Source organism: Zeus faber (assembly GCF_960531495.2).
Source record: "Zeus faber genome assembly, chromosome: 6".
NCBI classification, from domain to species: domain Eukaryota; kingdom Metazoa; phylum Chordata; class Actinopteri; order Zeiformes; family Zeidae; genus Zeus; species Zeus faber.
This window is the reverse complement of record NC_137201.1, coordinates 22752620-22767208: the sequence shown is the minus strand read 5'-3', so window position 1 is coordinate 22767208 and position 14589 is coordinate 22752620. Positions and strand designations below refer to the sequence as shown.

Below are 14589 nucleotides of genomic sequence, written 5' to 3'. Positions count from 1 at the left end.
CTCTTCCTCCATCCTCCCTTACCTCCATCATCTCCTCTTCCTCTCACCTCCACCAATCCTTCCCTTTACAAGCCTCTCCCACCATCCTTTCATCCTTCCCTCTTCCTTCCCTTTACAACCCTCTCACCCCTCCATCACTCCAGCCTCTCCTCTTCCTCTGACCTCCAACCATCCCCCCCTCTAAGATCCTCCCCCATCCTTTCATCCCTCCATCCTCTCCTCTTCCCTCTCACCTCCACCCATTCCTCCATTTACGAGCCTCTCCCACCATCCTTCCATCTTCCCTTCTTCCCTCTGACCTCAGCCCATCCCTCCCTTTACAACCCTCTCATTCTTCCATCCCTTCATCCTTTCCTCTTACTCTTACCCCGACCGATCCCTCCCTTTATGAGCCTCTTCCTCCATCCTTCCATCCCTTTAAAACCCTCTCATCCATCCACCCTCTTGTCTTCCTCTCACCTCCACCCATCCCTCCCTTTACAAACATCTCCCTCCATCCTCTCTGACCTCCACCCATCCCTGCCTTTACACCCCTCTCATCCTTCCATTCCTCCATCCTCTCCTCTTGCCCCTCACCTCCACCCACCCCTCCCCCTAAGATTTGCTCCATCCTTCCATTCCTATATCCTCACCTCTTCTGTCTCACCTCTACCCATCCCCCTTTTATATCTTCTTCCTCAATCCTTCCATTCCTCCATCTTCTCCTCTTCTTTCTCACCTCCACCCATCCCTCCCTCTAAGATCCGCTTCATCCTTCCATTCCTCCATCCTCTCCTCGTCCTCTCACCTCCACCCATCCCTTCCTCTGAGATCCGCTTCATCCTTCCATTCCTCCATCCTCTCCTCTTCCTCTCACCTCCACCCATCCCTCCCTTTATGAGCCTCTCCCATCATCCTTTCATCCTTCCCTCTTCCTTTTAAACCTCCACCCATCCCTCCCTTTATGATCTTCTTCCTCTACTCTGCCATCCCTCCATCTTCTCCTCTTCCTCTCACCTCCACCCGTCTCTCTCCTTACGAGCCTCTCATCCGTCCATTCTCTCCTCATCCTTCCATCTCCCCATCCTCTCCTCTCACCTCCGCTCATCCCTCCCTTTAAGAGCCTCTTCCTCCATCCCCTCCCCTTCCCTCTGAACTCCAACCATCCCTCCCTTTACAACCCTCTCATCTTTCCGTCCATCCCTGGATTGCTCCATCCTCTCTTATTTCCTCTCACCTCCACTCATCCCTCCCTATACGAGCCTCTCCCTCCATACCTCCACCCCTCCTCTTCCCTCTCAACCCTAACCATCCCTCCCTTTATGACGCTCCCCGCACAAATTAGGGGATGATTAATGTAGGCGCCACACACGGGGCAGCCCTAATTAAATAACACCCTATAATTAGGCACTGTGATTTTACATTTTTCTCCCTCTTTTTGTGGTCGTGGTGGCTGCTAATACGTGACAATAGCATTCAAACGTCGTGCCATCACTCTCCTCCGCGTCCACACAAAAAATGTTCCCCCCGTAATCCGACAGTTGCATTAAAATGCAAATGGCCCAGGTAACAAGAGTGGATTAACACGCCCGGGGAGTGTCGTCGAGTGACATCTGATAAGCAGACAAAAAAAAACAAAAACGCTCTTGATCGCTGTTGACCCGTGAAACTGTTTAAATATCGAGCCCCGGAGCCGGCGAGAAAAGACAGCAGCAAAAATAAACAATTTTCTCGCAGGTAAGCGGGTGAAATGACACATGTTGAATATTATCAACGATCGTTTTACCAGATGGCTCCGGTGAGCAGGGGATGAATGCCGTAGTTTGTCTTTTCCTGACGAACAACGTATCACAAATAATTAAATCAAGCTGGCGCCTACTGAAAGGTCAGGGTGAATGAAGGCGTGCGGTCGCCGAGACGGAGGGGAGACAGATGCACATCCAGCACACGCACATATACAGTACACACTCCCTAACACGCACACACACGTACGCACACATGCACGCACGTACACACACACACACACACACACACACACACACACACACACACACACACACACACACACACACACACACACACACACACACACACACACACACACACACATAACACGTTTAATCAAACATGGAGTTGGCTCAGTGTGTAGGTAAACAGGGAGGTACGTTTCAGCCTTTTCTCCAACTTGGAAGCTCCGTCGCTCTATCAATTATTCAATGCAAATGATGGGGCACAAATCCAAAATCTGCATTCAATGCAAAAACTCACTCCCCATTACAGGCAAAGGGTTTACAGGCAACATTTGAAAATTCGCAAATTATTTCAAGATGAATAAAATAAATATTTTTATTGCTATATGGTCGCTCGCCACAAGAAAGTAATCAGCATACTTTACTGTCTTAGAATGCCACAAATGATATGACAGAACTTGTCGAAAATGATAATTTGCTTCACACATATCTAAACACAATGCTTTCAGACAAATATGAGTTGAATTGTACAGTAGGTAAGTGTTCTGTTGGTTGTCCCCTAAAAGCAGCAATTTTCTCGAAATTGCAAAAGCACTCAACTTCTGCATCAGACATTTCGCCAAGTCAGACATTTGGGTGGAACGCCGGTAACAACACCATGGCACAGCAATAAAAAAAATCGGATCTCAAATTTCTCCTCAAATCAAGTCTGAGTGCTGTTGCATCATGTTGCTTCGCCCTAAATGTGGAGTGGCCTTTTGCACTGAACATAGGTTGCGGATTTGTCCCCCGTTACTCGCATTAAAATCCTGATGGAGGGATGGAGCGTCCAGTCTGCAGAAAAGGCTGGAACCTACCTATGTACTACTAGAGGCGAGCATTAACAGGGTAGAACTTAATAAAATCCAAACTATTCCTTTAAATGCAGTGGAGTCGGAGCAGAAGAGGGTCAGCAGAGAGCTGGTGCACAAGGACATATTTTAGGAGCAATTTCCATTATTGGACCTGTTGGATCCGGAAAAATAAACAGACTTGACTCGGATCCAGGCCTTGTGCTATCTCAAGGGGGGAAAGAATTAAGATCCGAGATCCCAATTTCCCGAGTCCAATGGGGTTCAGGTACCCATAATTGGGAGCCAAACCCTATTTGACACTATTGAAAACCTCAGCGTCCTGCGCTCCGCTATCACTCGAAGTCCGACTCTGCAAAACCATATATACAAAAAACCCGTCCCTTTAAAAGGCCTTGGCGGTAAAAACTCCTCCCAGTGGCGTCTGTTCGGTACAGGTAGAAAAGGAACCCTATTCATCGCCACCCAGGGCGGCCACCACCGCCACAAAGGGATACTGTGCTTTTCTGCCTTTGTGGTGCAGTTACAACAACAGGAGTACAGTGAAGTGCAGAGGGGGACAGGGGGAAGTCGGGGGACGGGGGGAGGGAGGGAGGGATTGCAGAAAGGGCTTGGACACGGATCAAAAGACTTTCAGAGTTTCACTGCATCATCAAGGCTGGAGCGCTGCCATCCTACCTGCCCGGCTCCCTCCCTCCCTCCCTCCCCTCCCCTTTCCCTCCCATCTCCTCCTCCCCCTCTCCCCCCATTCTCTCCCGGGGGCGTCCGGGCGGAGTGTGAACACTGCTCTTACATGTCCGTCCGCCCGCAACAGAGGCGTGGACGCTAATGGCTTTTGGCGGCGACCGGGCGCGAAGCGGACGCGCTGCTGGAGCCGTGAGGAGGGGGCCAGGGGGTTGAGAGGGTGGAGGGACGGGTGGAGGATGGAGGGTGGTGCAGAAAGATGCCTCTCATACCTCTCTCTCCTCTTCTCTATCTCTCTCTCTCTTTGATGAGCGGTAGGTGAGCTTGCTTTACAACAGCACCATCTGTCTTTGTGAGCAGAGATTCACAACGGAGTAAGTGGAACTTGTCTATTATTCGACTTGGATTAGATATTAAAATTGTATTATTATTATTATTATTATTATTATTATTATTATTATTCAACTCAAGGCTTACAGGTGCTTTACAGTGAATAATCAGTCTGAAACGGCATTTAAATCTTTTATCTACATCTGTTTTTCTGTTTTAGTAACCATTCTGCCACTGCTGCAACCACTTTGGGTCCCAATGACCCAAAGTGGTTGCAGGTTCGAGACCTGTGCCGAGACATATTGAAGTGTGTAGGTTTGTTTGAAATGGCACTTTAATGTCTTTTAACTGGTTTTTAGCTTTTCATTTCTATGTTTTTATTCTTCTTTGTTTTATATAATGTATTTTATATGATATATTTATATACCTACATACATATGTGTGTGTAGTAGATTTTGTATTTTATTTAAAGTGTTGGTTTTACATTATATACTTTTTGCTTAAGATTTTATTTTTTTTTATTCAATTTGGTATATATTTTATTTTATTAGCTTAATAAAGCTTACACTGTTTTACATGTATTTCATTGTTTTAACGATTACATAATTCTACTTTGTAAATGCATTTTGCTTCTTTTCTGTGCTTGTCTGATGGCCTCCTTTAAATGTATTAAGAATTAAGAATCTTTATTTGTCACATGACCGCACTACACACATGCATATATATATATATATATATATATATATATATATATATATATATACACACGCACGTGCTTTTTGGGGTGAGATGTGGCCTCATTTAACCCATCCTGGCTTGTCCTTCCTCCGGGGGGGGGCAGCCAGGAGCAGTGGGCAGCATTCGTCGACCTGCCCGGGGACCTGGTACCAAGTGTCCATCGCTGGTCAGACGATGATGTGTGCATGTTTTTGGTGGGGGTCCTTACTGATGGTAGGTGGAGGAAACCCCATGTGAGCACGGGGAGAACATGCAAACTCCACACAGAAAGGCTCCTATTTGGGAGATAACCCGCCGGAGCACGGTGCCAACAGCACTCCAGGCAGAAATCGAACCCAGGTTCCAACCTGCTTGCAGTGAGGCAGCAGTGCAATGCACTGCGCCACGTGCCAACCTTTGATGTAAAACACTTTGATGTCATGTATTAAAGATGCTATACAGATACAGTTATTATTTTTTATTATTATTATTATTATTATCTGTTAAACTTGTTGTTGAAACCGTTTTCTCATTTTTGCGAAGCACAAACAAACATTGTGAAGCACACATAATAAATATGAATAATAGTCATTATTATTATAATTATTGCCCTTGTGTATGAAATGTGCTGTAAACCTGCCTTGTGTTTTTCAGCCTTATTGATTGTTTAATCGCTTGTGTGAGAATTTCAAAGAGAATCTGAGATCCGTAACATCAACTCTATGCTGCGTCCTCCAAAGTGGGAAAACAACTTGTTATTTTATTTTTAACAATGTCTGGATGACATATTCTAGACCAGTGGTTCCCAACCTGAGGTGCCTGGTTCCTACAGGGGGTCGCCAGGGGCCGAGTCGCGAGGCCTTAGTACGATCTGAAGCAAATGTTTCCTAAAAGTCAAATATTGGTTAAAAAATCGACATGAGTTTTACAACATTTATCTGTCAACTGTGAAAATAGAACCATTTCAGACAAATATGGCTGCGGCACACTTTTGCTATTACTTAATATTACCTATACAAATACAAAAAAAAATAGGGGGCTCTCAGATCGAATCAGGGTCGATTTAGGGGGTCTTTGATGGATGGAAAACAACGTAAATTTAGTAAATTAAGTCATTCTGCCTTTTTAGTCAGAGCCGCCAAAACACTCAGGAGAACTGGAGTTTAAGTGTCTTAAAGTGGGAGATGATCTTTAAGGATTAAACGTCTTCTCCTTCCTCTCCCCGACCCGAGCGGTGATTTAGTTTGGGACTAACTGCTGCTTTAGGGAAAACAGGTCGGGTACACCTGGACAGGTACGCTCGGCGGGGCGGCGGGTGGAAGTTTTTCCTGATTGAGCATTGTTCTCATCTCCGCCCCTTCCTCCTCCCATCCTTCCCCCCACCCTCCAGTCCTGACCAGAAAAAAAGAGCCAACGTGATGGATGCCGGTGTCATGGCGCCGGCCGGGGTGACGGATGGTGCTGATTATCCAAACTCATGCCTCTGGCTGTAGAAAAACACAACACCTAGCGAGGAGGAGGAGTCTTCATCTGGTGGGGGATTTTCTTCGGGAGAAAAGAGGAGCACCATGGGAGTAGAGGAAGTAGATCCCATTCCATTCAATTCCATCCCTGGTGTTCCAATAGACACCTGCCACTGTAGCGCTTCACCGCCCAATCAAACAAACAAACCAACAAACGGTTTCAAGGGCATTGTGTCCTTCTCCAGAGACAGAAACAATCACAAATGCATTTCAAATGTAATTTCTGACACTGTCCTGATGTGTGGGTGGTGGGCGAGAACGGTTGTGCACGATGGAATTTATAAAGCGCTTCACAGCGAATCTGTAATCGCATCCGATGGTCAGATCCACCCCCTAGTGGACGCTGGGTGAACTGCGCCTGGGTTCTGCTGATGTCAGGGAAAATGGGGGAGTTCGTTTTATCCAGTACAACAGCGAGTAGTCTGCCCAGCTGGACACAGCGCAGAGGAGCTTATCTCAGAGAGGGCAGAGCTTATCCCAGTGTACAGCTTTTTGCACGCGGAATTCGACTCTCCATAGGAATTAATGGAGGCCCTGTTTGTTCTTGCCGTTTGTTGTATTCGCTGTAAAGCAAGCTCCACGGCGAGTTGGCCATAGAGGTCTTGACGCGTCACAAAATTGGACCCAGGGAATGTATCTGATTGGAAAAGACCATTTCAAAAATAAAACGGACCATTTAAAATATTTTCCAGGGGTATTACATAATATTATGCACGATGCACATCTGAGGCGGGTAGAGATACCCAGGGGATCCGAGTCGGGTTGGGTATTTTTGGACAAAAAAGACAAAATTTCTCCTTAAAAACTTTTTCCTTTGTAAATTCATTGGGTCATCTTAGCCTGGTCATGATCCACAACAGAACCAGATGCTGATAGCGCCCCCTCTTGACCCAAAAATGCCCCCATTGACCCAAAAGACCTCTAGTTGGCAACAGAGAGAAAAGTGGAAATTTTGTGAATTAAGTAATTCTGCTTTTCTACCCAGAGCTGCCAAAACACTCAGGAATGCTGGAGGTGAAGTGTCTTGAAGTGGAAGTTGATCTTTAAGGATTAACCGTCTTCTCCTTCTTCTCACCAACCCGAGTGGTGATTTTGTTTGGGGTCGGACTAATTGCTGGTTTATTGACCACGTGAATCAATCCTCGCCGGACAAAAGTGGAAAAAAAAAAAGCGATTGGTCGGTTGTTCTGCACTGGATCGGTGGGGACACAAGCGGTTCAAAGCGTGGTCTTACCCCATGCCCCCCGCCATCAGCAGGAACAGGTTGTAGATGTGCGAGAAGAGGAAGAGGAAGAGGATGGTGCTGAAGAACATGGTCATCCAGGAGCCGTGGTCCTCGCGGAACATCTTCAGACGCAGGTATTGACCTGTGGAGGGGACACACAGCCAGTCAGAACCTGTCCTAACACTCCATCTCCACCTCCACCCCCTCCTCCACCTTCTGGGATAGCTGCGGTGAAGGGGAAGATGAAGATGGAGAGGAAGATGAGAAGTGATGGAAAAGTGAGGCGCATCGATAACGCCCCCGTCCTGTCGCGACGCATGGCCTTTAGGCGCAACGATGATGATTAAAGAGCGGCTTTCTGCCCAGCGGCCATTTTGTCAATCAGCCGTGAAAAACGGGGGAAATCCGTGGCTCGTAGCTCGTCCTCGAAACCGGGAGAGAATATTCCTGACACGCATTCATATTCATTCAATGCGATCAGAGCGTGACTCTTGTGACCCTAGTGGTGCTTCCTATATTCTCCTGGTTTTTGGAATCAAATTAGAAGGAAATATCTGTATCCGGCCGAGTGTGAGATTGATTCAGATGCCGAGTGCTCTGCGCGGAATACCAAACCACGGCAAAGCGGATGAAGATCTGAGGATCAGCAACTGTCAGTTTGCTGCCCCGCCCGAAAAGAACCAGCGGCTCAGGATCATCTCACATACTAATCCAGAGCAGCGCTCCCAACCTATGACCTATGGTTTGGATGTGAGCTGCTGACACTACAAACTATCCATCCATCTATCCATCTATCTATCTATCTATCATCCATCAACCAAGCTATCTATCTATCTATCTATCTATCTATCTATCTGTCTGTCTATCTATCTATCTATCTGTCTGTCTATCTATCTATCATCCATCAACCAAGCTATCTATCTATCTATCTATCTATCTGTCTGTCTATCTATCTATCTATCTATCTGTCTGTCTATCTATCTATCATCCATCAACCAAGCTATCTATCTATCTATCTATCGATCCATCCATCCATCTATCCATCTATCATCTATCTATCTATCTCTCTATCTATATTTTTATCTATCCATCTATCTATCCATTTTTTAAATCTATCTATCTACACATCTATCTATCTTTTTATCTATCCATCTATCTTTTTATCTTTCATCTATCTATCTACACATCTATCTATCCATCTATCTATATTTGCATCTATCCATCTATCTACTCATCTATCCATCCATCCATCCATCTTTGTATCTATCCATCTATCTAAAGATGGATAAATCCCACCCCTCCTGGGATGTCATGGACCAATTTACAACCCTCCCACCCCCCAAAAAACAACATTATTGAGCAGTTCACACGCTGCTCAAAACCCAAAGTTTGTTTGTTGTTGATCCAGAGCCTGAGGCGCTCATCACACACACAGGCACACACACAGGCACGCAGACAGGCACGCAGGCAGGCAGGCAGGCAGGCAGGCGCGCACACAGGCGCGCACGCACGCACGCACACGCACACGCACACACACACACACACACACACAATTGCCCTTCCCAGTCCAGCTGTTTTACTCCCCGGTAGCTCTACACGCTGCTCAGTCTTCGTGGCGTGTGCTTATAAAGAAAAACATGGAGGCTGAGATCGGGAGATTAGAAGCTTTGAGTGATAATTTGGAGATATATTACTCCAGCGTGGGATCACAAAAGCCCATACACTCGCACACACACCCAACCCAGTACTTGCACTAGACATCCCCAGTTACTAGAATTTTTTATATCGTGCTGGGTGTAAAACCCTGCATTCACATTAACTGCTGCATTAAATCCAGTGATTCATGTGAATGTGGAGAAGTGGTGGAACAGGAAGAAAAAAGCTCCATTCGACATGTGATGTGACCACCATCTAGTGGTGGAATAACACCACGGAACCATGGACCGAGCTCGCTCTCGCTCTCGCTCTCGCTCTCGCTCTCTCTCTCTCTCTCTCTCTCGCTCTCTCTCTCTCGCTCTCTCTCGCTCTCGCTCTCGCTCTCTCTCTCTCTCTCTCTCTCGCTCTCTCTCTCTCGCTCTCTCTCGCTCTCTCTCGCTCTCGCTCTCTCTCGCTCTCTCTCGCTCTCTCTCTCTCTCTCTCTCTCTCATCTGTTGCAACGTTTGTTCATTTTATATTTGAGTGATGATGACTAACCCTAAACACTAAAAACATCAGAAACCCGTAGAACTGTGCTTATTATCATGGCCGACTATGCAAGACTCGCAAACGATTTGTTCGTCGCGAACAGATATTTTAAATGACTCGGCAGTCTGGAGTCAAGATTCAAGATTCAAGAGGTTTTTTCGTCACGTACATATACATACTTTCATACATATATACAGTGAAATGTAATGCAATGCACCCGGTGATAACACATGACAATATGTCCTAGGAAAAATTTCTTTCTAATAGACCAACTAACTGACTCCTAAAACGTAATACAGTAAGTCGAATACTTGTATAATAAAATAAAAATATATAGAATAAAATAAAATACAATAAAATAAAATGAGATAAAATGGAATAGATAGAGGGAATATGCTTATGTATATGGAATAGGCAATTATGTATATACAGATATGTGCATTAAAGTGGCATGTGAATAAAGTGAGGTAGTGTTTGGGATAATACAGCACAGTATACAACAGTACGGCACAGCAATACGGCATCACGAACAACCCTGAACAGTGACACAGTAGGCAGTGGAGCCTATGTGTGTGGCTCAGTGAGGACCCCTGGTGAGGTCAGCATTGACAGTTCTAATGGCTTGCGGGAAAAAAATCCATCTCAGTCTCTCTGTTCTCGCTGTGTGACTGCGGAGGCGCTTGCCTGACCACAGCAGCTGGAACAGTCCGTTGTTGGGGTGATGAGGATCCTTCATGATCCTGCGGGCTCTGCTACTACACCTCCTGGTGTATAACTCCTGCAAGGGGGGGGGGGGGTAGTTCCAGTGGTACGTTCAGCTGAAGGCGCCACCCTCTGCAGGGCCCGCCTGTCCTGAGCAGTACAGCTCCCAAACCAGGCAGTGATGTTGCCTGTCAGGATGCTCTCCACTGCTCCAGAGTAGAAGGACTTGAGGATCCTCACAAGACCCGGAATTTCCTCAGCTGCCTGAGGTGGTAAAGACGGTGCCTCGCCTTTCTCACCAGAGGGTCTGTTTGTAAAGCCCATGTTAAGTCCTCTGTGATGTGGACTCCCAGGTATTTGAAGCTGCTCACCCTGTCAACAGAAATCCCATTAATCACCAAGGGCACGTGCGTCCTCGATTGTGATCCTCGCCTAAAGTCCACAATCAGCTCCTTAGTTTTGCTGACGTTTAGGTGGAGGCTGTTGTCCTGGCACCAGAGTGACAGGTCAGCCACCTCCTCGTGGTAGGCCTTCTCGTCGCAGTCGGTGATCAGGCCCAAGATAACGGTGTCGTCAGCAAACTTGATGATGGTGTTGGAGCTGGACCTGGCCGCACAGTCATGTATGTACAGGGAGTACAGTAGGGGGCAGAGGACGCAACCCTGGGGGGATCCTGTATTCAGGGTGAGGACGCTTGACATGTGCTTCCCCAGCCTGACAACCTGGGGGCGGGCTGTGAGGAAGTCCAGGATCCAGGCGCACAGCGGAGCATTCAGTCCGAGCTACTTCAGCTTGACAGCCAGTCGGGTGGGGACTATGGTGTTGAAAGCTGAACTATAATCAATGAACAGCATTCTCACATAGGCCCCCTTCCGGCCATCCAGGTGTGTGAGCGTGGTGTACAGTACCTGGGAGACCGCGTCGTCCGTGGATCTGTTCTGCCGGTACGCGAACTGCAACGGGTCCAAGGTGCGGGGGAGGGTCATTTAGCAGACAGGAGAGGCGATCATCGAGACAGGAACGACGGTGGACCTCTTGCATAAAAGGAGTTCAGTTGGTTGGCTAGGGAGGCGTCCACACTCGCGGCTGGGGAGGAGCTGCTCTTGTAGTTTGTCATCGTCCGCAGCCCCTCCCACAAGCGTCTTGTGTCCCCCCCGCTCCATCTGTAGCTCCACAGTCTCTCTGTACGCCCGTTTAGCGTCCCTCACTGCCCTTCGCAGACTGTACGACCTCGCTTTGTAATTGTCCAGATTTCCAGACCGTCGTTGTAAGCGGCCGTGCGAGCATTCAGAGCGCAGCGGATGGATTTATCAACCCACGGTTTCTGGTTTGGAAATATCCGAACTTTCACCGTGTGAATGATATTATCCGCTAGCGTAGTCACAAAACTCACTGCCACCTCTGTAAACTCGCTGACGTCACTTGAACTTGATTGGAACATGTCCCAGTCTACTTCAGGCAGAGCGTCTTGAAGCGCAGCCTCCGATTGGTCCGTCCACCGCTTCACATCCCTCGTCACCAGTTCTCGCGCGATCAGAGGCCTGTAAACAGGAACCAGCGAGATCGTGGTGTGGTCAGATTTCCCGAAAGCAGGGAGCGAGACGGTCTTGTATCCGTTCTTGTAAGGTGTGTAACAATGGTCCAAAGTTCTATCTCCCCTGGTAGCACACATGATGTGTTGGTGGAAATTAGGCAGAACTTTTTTAAGGTTGGCCCCGTTAAAGTCCCCAGTCACCACCACAGCCGCGTCGGGATGTTTGTTTTGAAATCCGCACAACACATCGTACAGGACCGACAGAGCTGCGTCGGTGTCCGCTTGTGGTGGGATATAAACGGCTGTGATGATCACCGTGCTGAATTCGCGGGGGAGATAAAATGGACGGCATAAGATGGTCAGCTGTTCCAGGTTCGGCGAGCGGGAGAGAGACGTGGTGTTGTTGGGGTTACACCAGCGGTTGTTTACCATTAGGCAGACGCCTCCACCTTTGGATTTCCCCGACTCTCCCGTTCTGTCGCCGCGGAACACAGAGAAGGACTCGGCTGGACGGATGGCTTCATCCGGCACCAGTGGACTCAACCATGTTTCCGTCAGACAGAGGAGTCTCGTTGGAATTTAATCCTCGCTCGAAGGTCATCCATCTTGTTCTCCAGGGACTGAACGTTGGCATGAAGGATGCTGGGCAGAGGTGGACGGTAAGGTTACGTCCTCATTCTGACCCGAATGCCGCCTCGTTTACCTCGGTGCTTCCTCCGTTGGCCCGCTCATGGAACAGAGCGGGCTTGTTGTTGAGAGTGTTCCCGCGTAGGATTTCCGCCGGCCACTCTGCTTCCACGGATAAAAAGTCCCAAAGTTGTTCGTTTAGTGAAATTTTTATATCCATGAGTGCATCGTGGTCGTATGAGGTAACTGCCGATGCTTTTTTGGTGTACATTATGATAAAAACGGAAAAAAATACTAAAGTGTGCAAAAGTCAACCGGAGCGCCGGCGCAGGCGACCGCAGGGGCGGCGCCACTATCGCCACTCCGGCAAAAGAGTGAATCTTCGCTCTTCACAAACTAAAAAAAGTTACTGAACTAAATTAAAGTCCAAGGAAAAAAAAAGGGTGAAGGCATATTGCACATGTCATATGAATGAAGGAATGACTGTGACTATTTACTCATTCATTCCACCAAAATAAATAATTTTGTCAGAATGAAAACGATTTTTGTATGAATTCCATTCACAACTCAGAGCCAAACTGACCTCTGACTCTGGTTCACCGTGCGTCACAAAATCAAAGAGTCTGAAAATCTTTTAAAACTTTTTACTAAGTGGCGCCAAGAACCAAATCTCAAAAGAAAGGGTAAAACCTGCCATCCCTACGTATAGTTCTCACCTTCTCAGAGTGAAACTTGTTCTGATAAAACACAGAGCTGCTGTTCCGCTGGAGCTGATGAATTAGATGAATTAGGGCACCGTGCAATTTTGATCTTGCAACACAATTGCAAGAGCTAAGAGCAAGAGCTAGAGAAGAATTGTCACGACACAGTGGTTGAGAAACACTGCTCTGACCAATGAGACGTACAAAGGTTCTGGAACGTTACCACGGCGACCGCCAGCGGTACAGCAGCCCAGACACAGCTACAGACACAACAACCAGGACAATAAAAAAATCAACAATCCGTTTGTGATCTCATGGTGATAAGCCAATTCTGTGTAAATATTAGCTCAGTGTATCACAGCCAGACACACACACACACACACACGAGGCAGCATGGAGGCACTGACAGCGGCGGACACATGCATGTCGGAGTGTCTGTAGACGGAGGGAGAGGCAAGGGATGTGAGCGTCAAGATGCCCGTCAACGTCTCTTTGACCAGACAGGGTGAGTGCAGCGTCCTCAAGATAAGATAAGATAAGATAAGATAAGATGGGACAAAGCCGAATAAAATATGAAGCTTGTTAATCAGACGTCAGGGTTAAATCCACCACAGAGTTAGGAAGTGTGGTGGAGTCGGTATACTATATAGTAACAGTACATAAACACACTAAGCCGACTTGGCTTGGTGTGTTTGTATACTGTTTCAAAAGAGGATAGAAACTTGATGGAAACATAAGACTCAATGCTTAAAAAATAATAACAATAATAAAGTAAATGAAACTCAATTAGAGGAAACTTGATGAGACTTGTGTCGGGTTTAATTAAGATGTGAGTGTGAGATTGAAATCTCGTGAAGATTTGCTGCATCAAAAGTTTCAAAACCAGAATATAACCCATTTTTTTATTATTTATTTTTACTTGTTATAGTCACAATATTTTGTGCTCACAATTAGATTTATATTATTACATATATAAGTTAGTTGTTTTTTTATATTTACTTATTTTTTATGCATAGTGTCTCCTTCTTCATATCGTGTATTATACAATATATATTTTATAGTTCAAGTTTAGGAGATTATTAGTCACATACATCCATATTAAAATATATGCATTCATTTGTTGTATTTATTATTTTTATGTATTACGTTATGTTTTTTATATAATATAAATATGTACAGTATATATATTTGTTCTTTACTCAAATAATGATTTAATGCATAGTTCTGATGAAAATTTAATTCAAGTTGCCAGACCTTTTTTTTTTTCAAAATGCAATACAAAAAATAGAGAGATCGATAGATACCAGATGAAACGTTGTATTTCTCTCCACATTGTGAAAGAAAAGGACAGATTTGACAGTGGGACAGATGGTCAGACAGACGGTGTATTCTGAAATGTGATCAGAGTACAATAAAATGAAAACACTACATCTGATTAAATGCAAACAGATGCGGCTCCGTCGCCAATCGCAGCTTCCATTGTTCAGCCCTCGCTTCCTGGAGACGCTGGAGACACTTTGGCCCCAACCACGTTATTAATAGACGTCTCGGAAAGTCAAACG

At 46.3% G+C, this 14589-nt stretch overlaps 1 protein-coding gene across 1 annotated transcript in view; it reads right to left on the bottom strand.

Annotated features, from left to right (window-relative positions):
* Positions 1–14589, bottom strand: part of tmem117 (transmembrane protein 117) — a gene marked incomplete at both ends in the record, with an annotated part of 64032 nt that overhangs the window by 35295 nt on the left and 14148 nt on the right. Inside the window, one exon of the mRNA XM_080002884.1 lies at positions 7289–7421. Coding sequence (XP_079859010.1) covers positions 7289–7421 — 133 coding nt within the window. The remainder of the gene's footprint in view (positions 1–7288; positions 7422–14589) is intronic.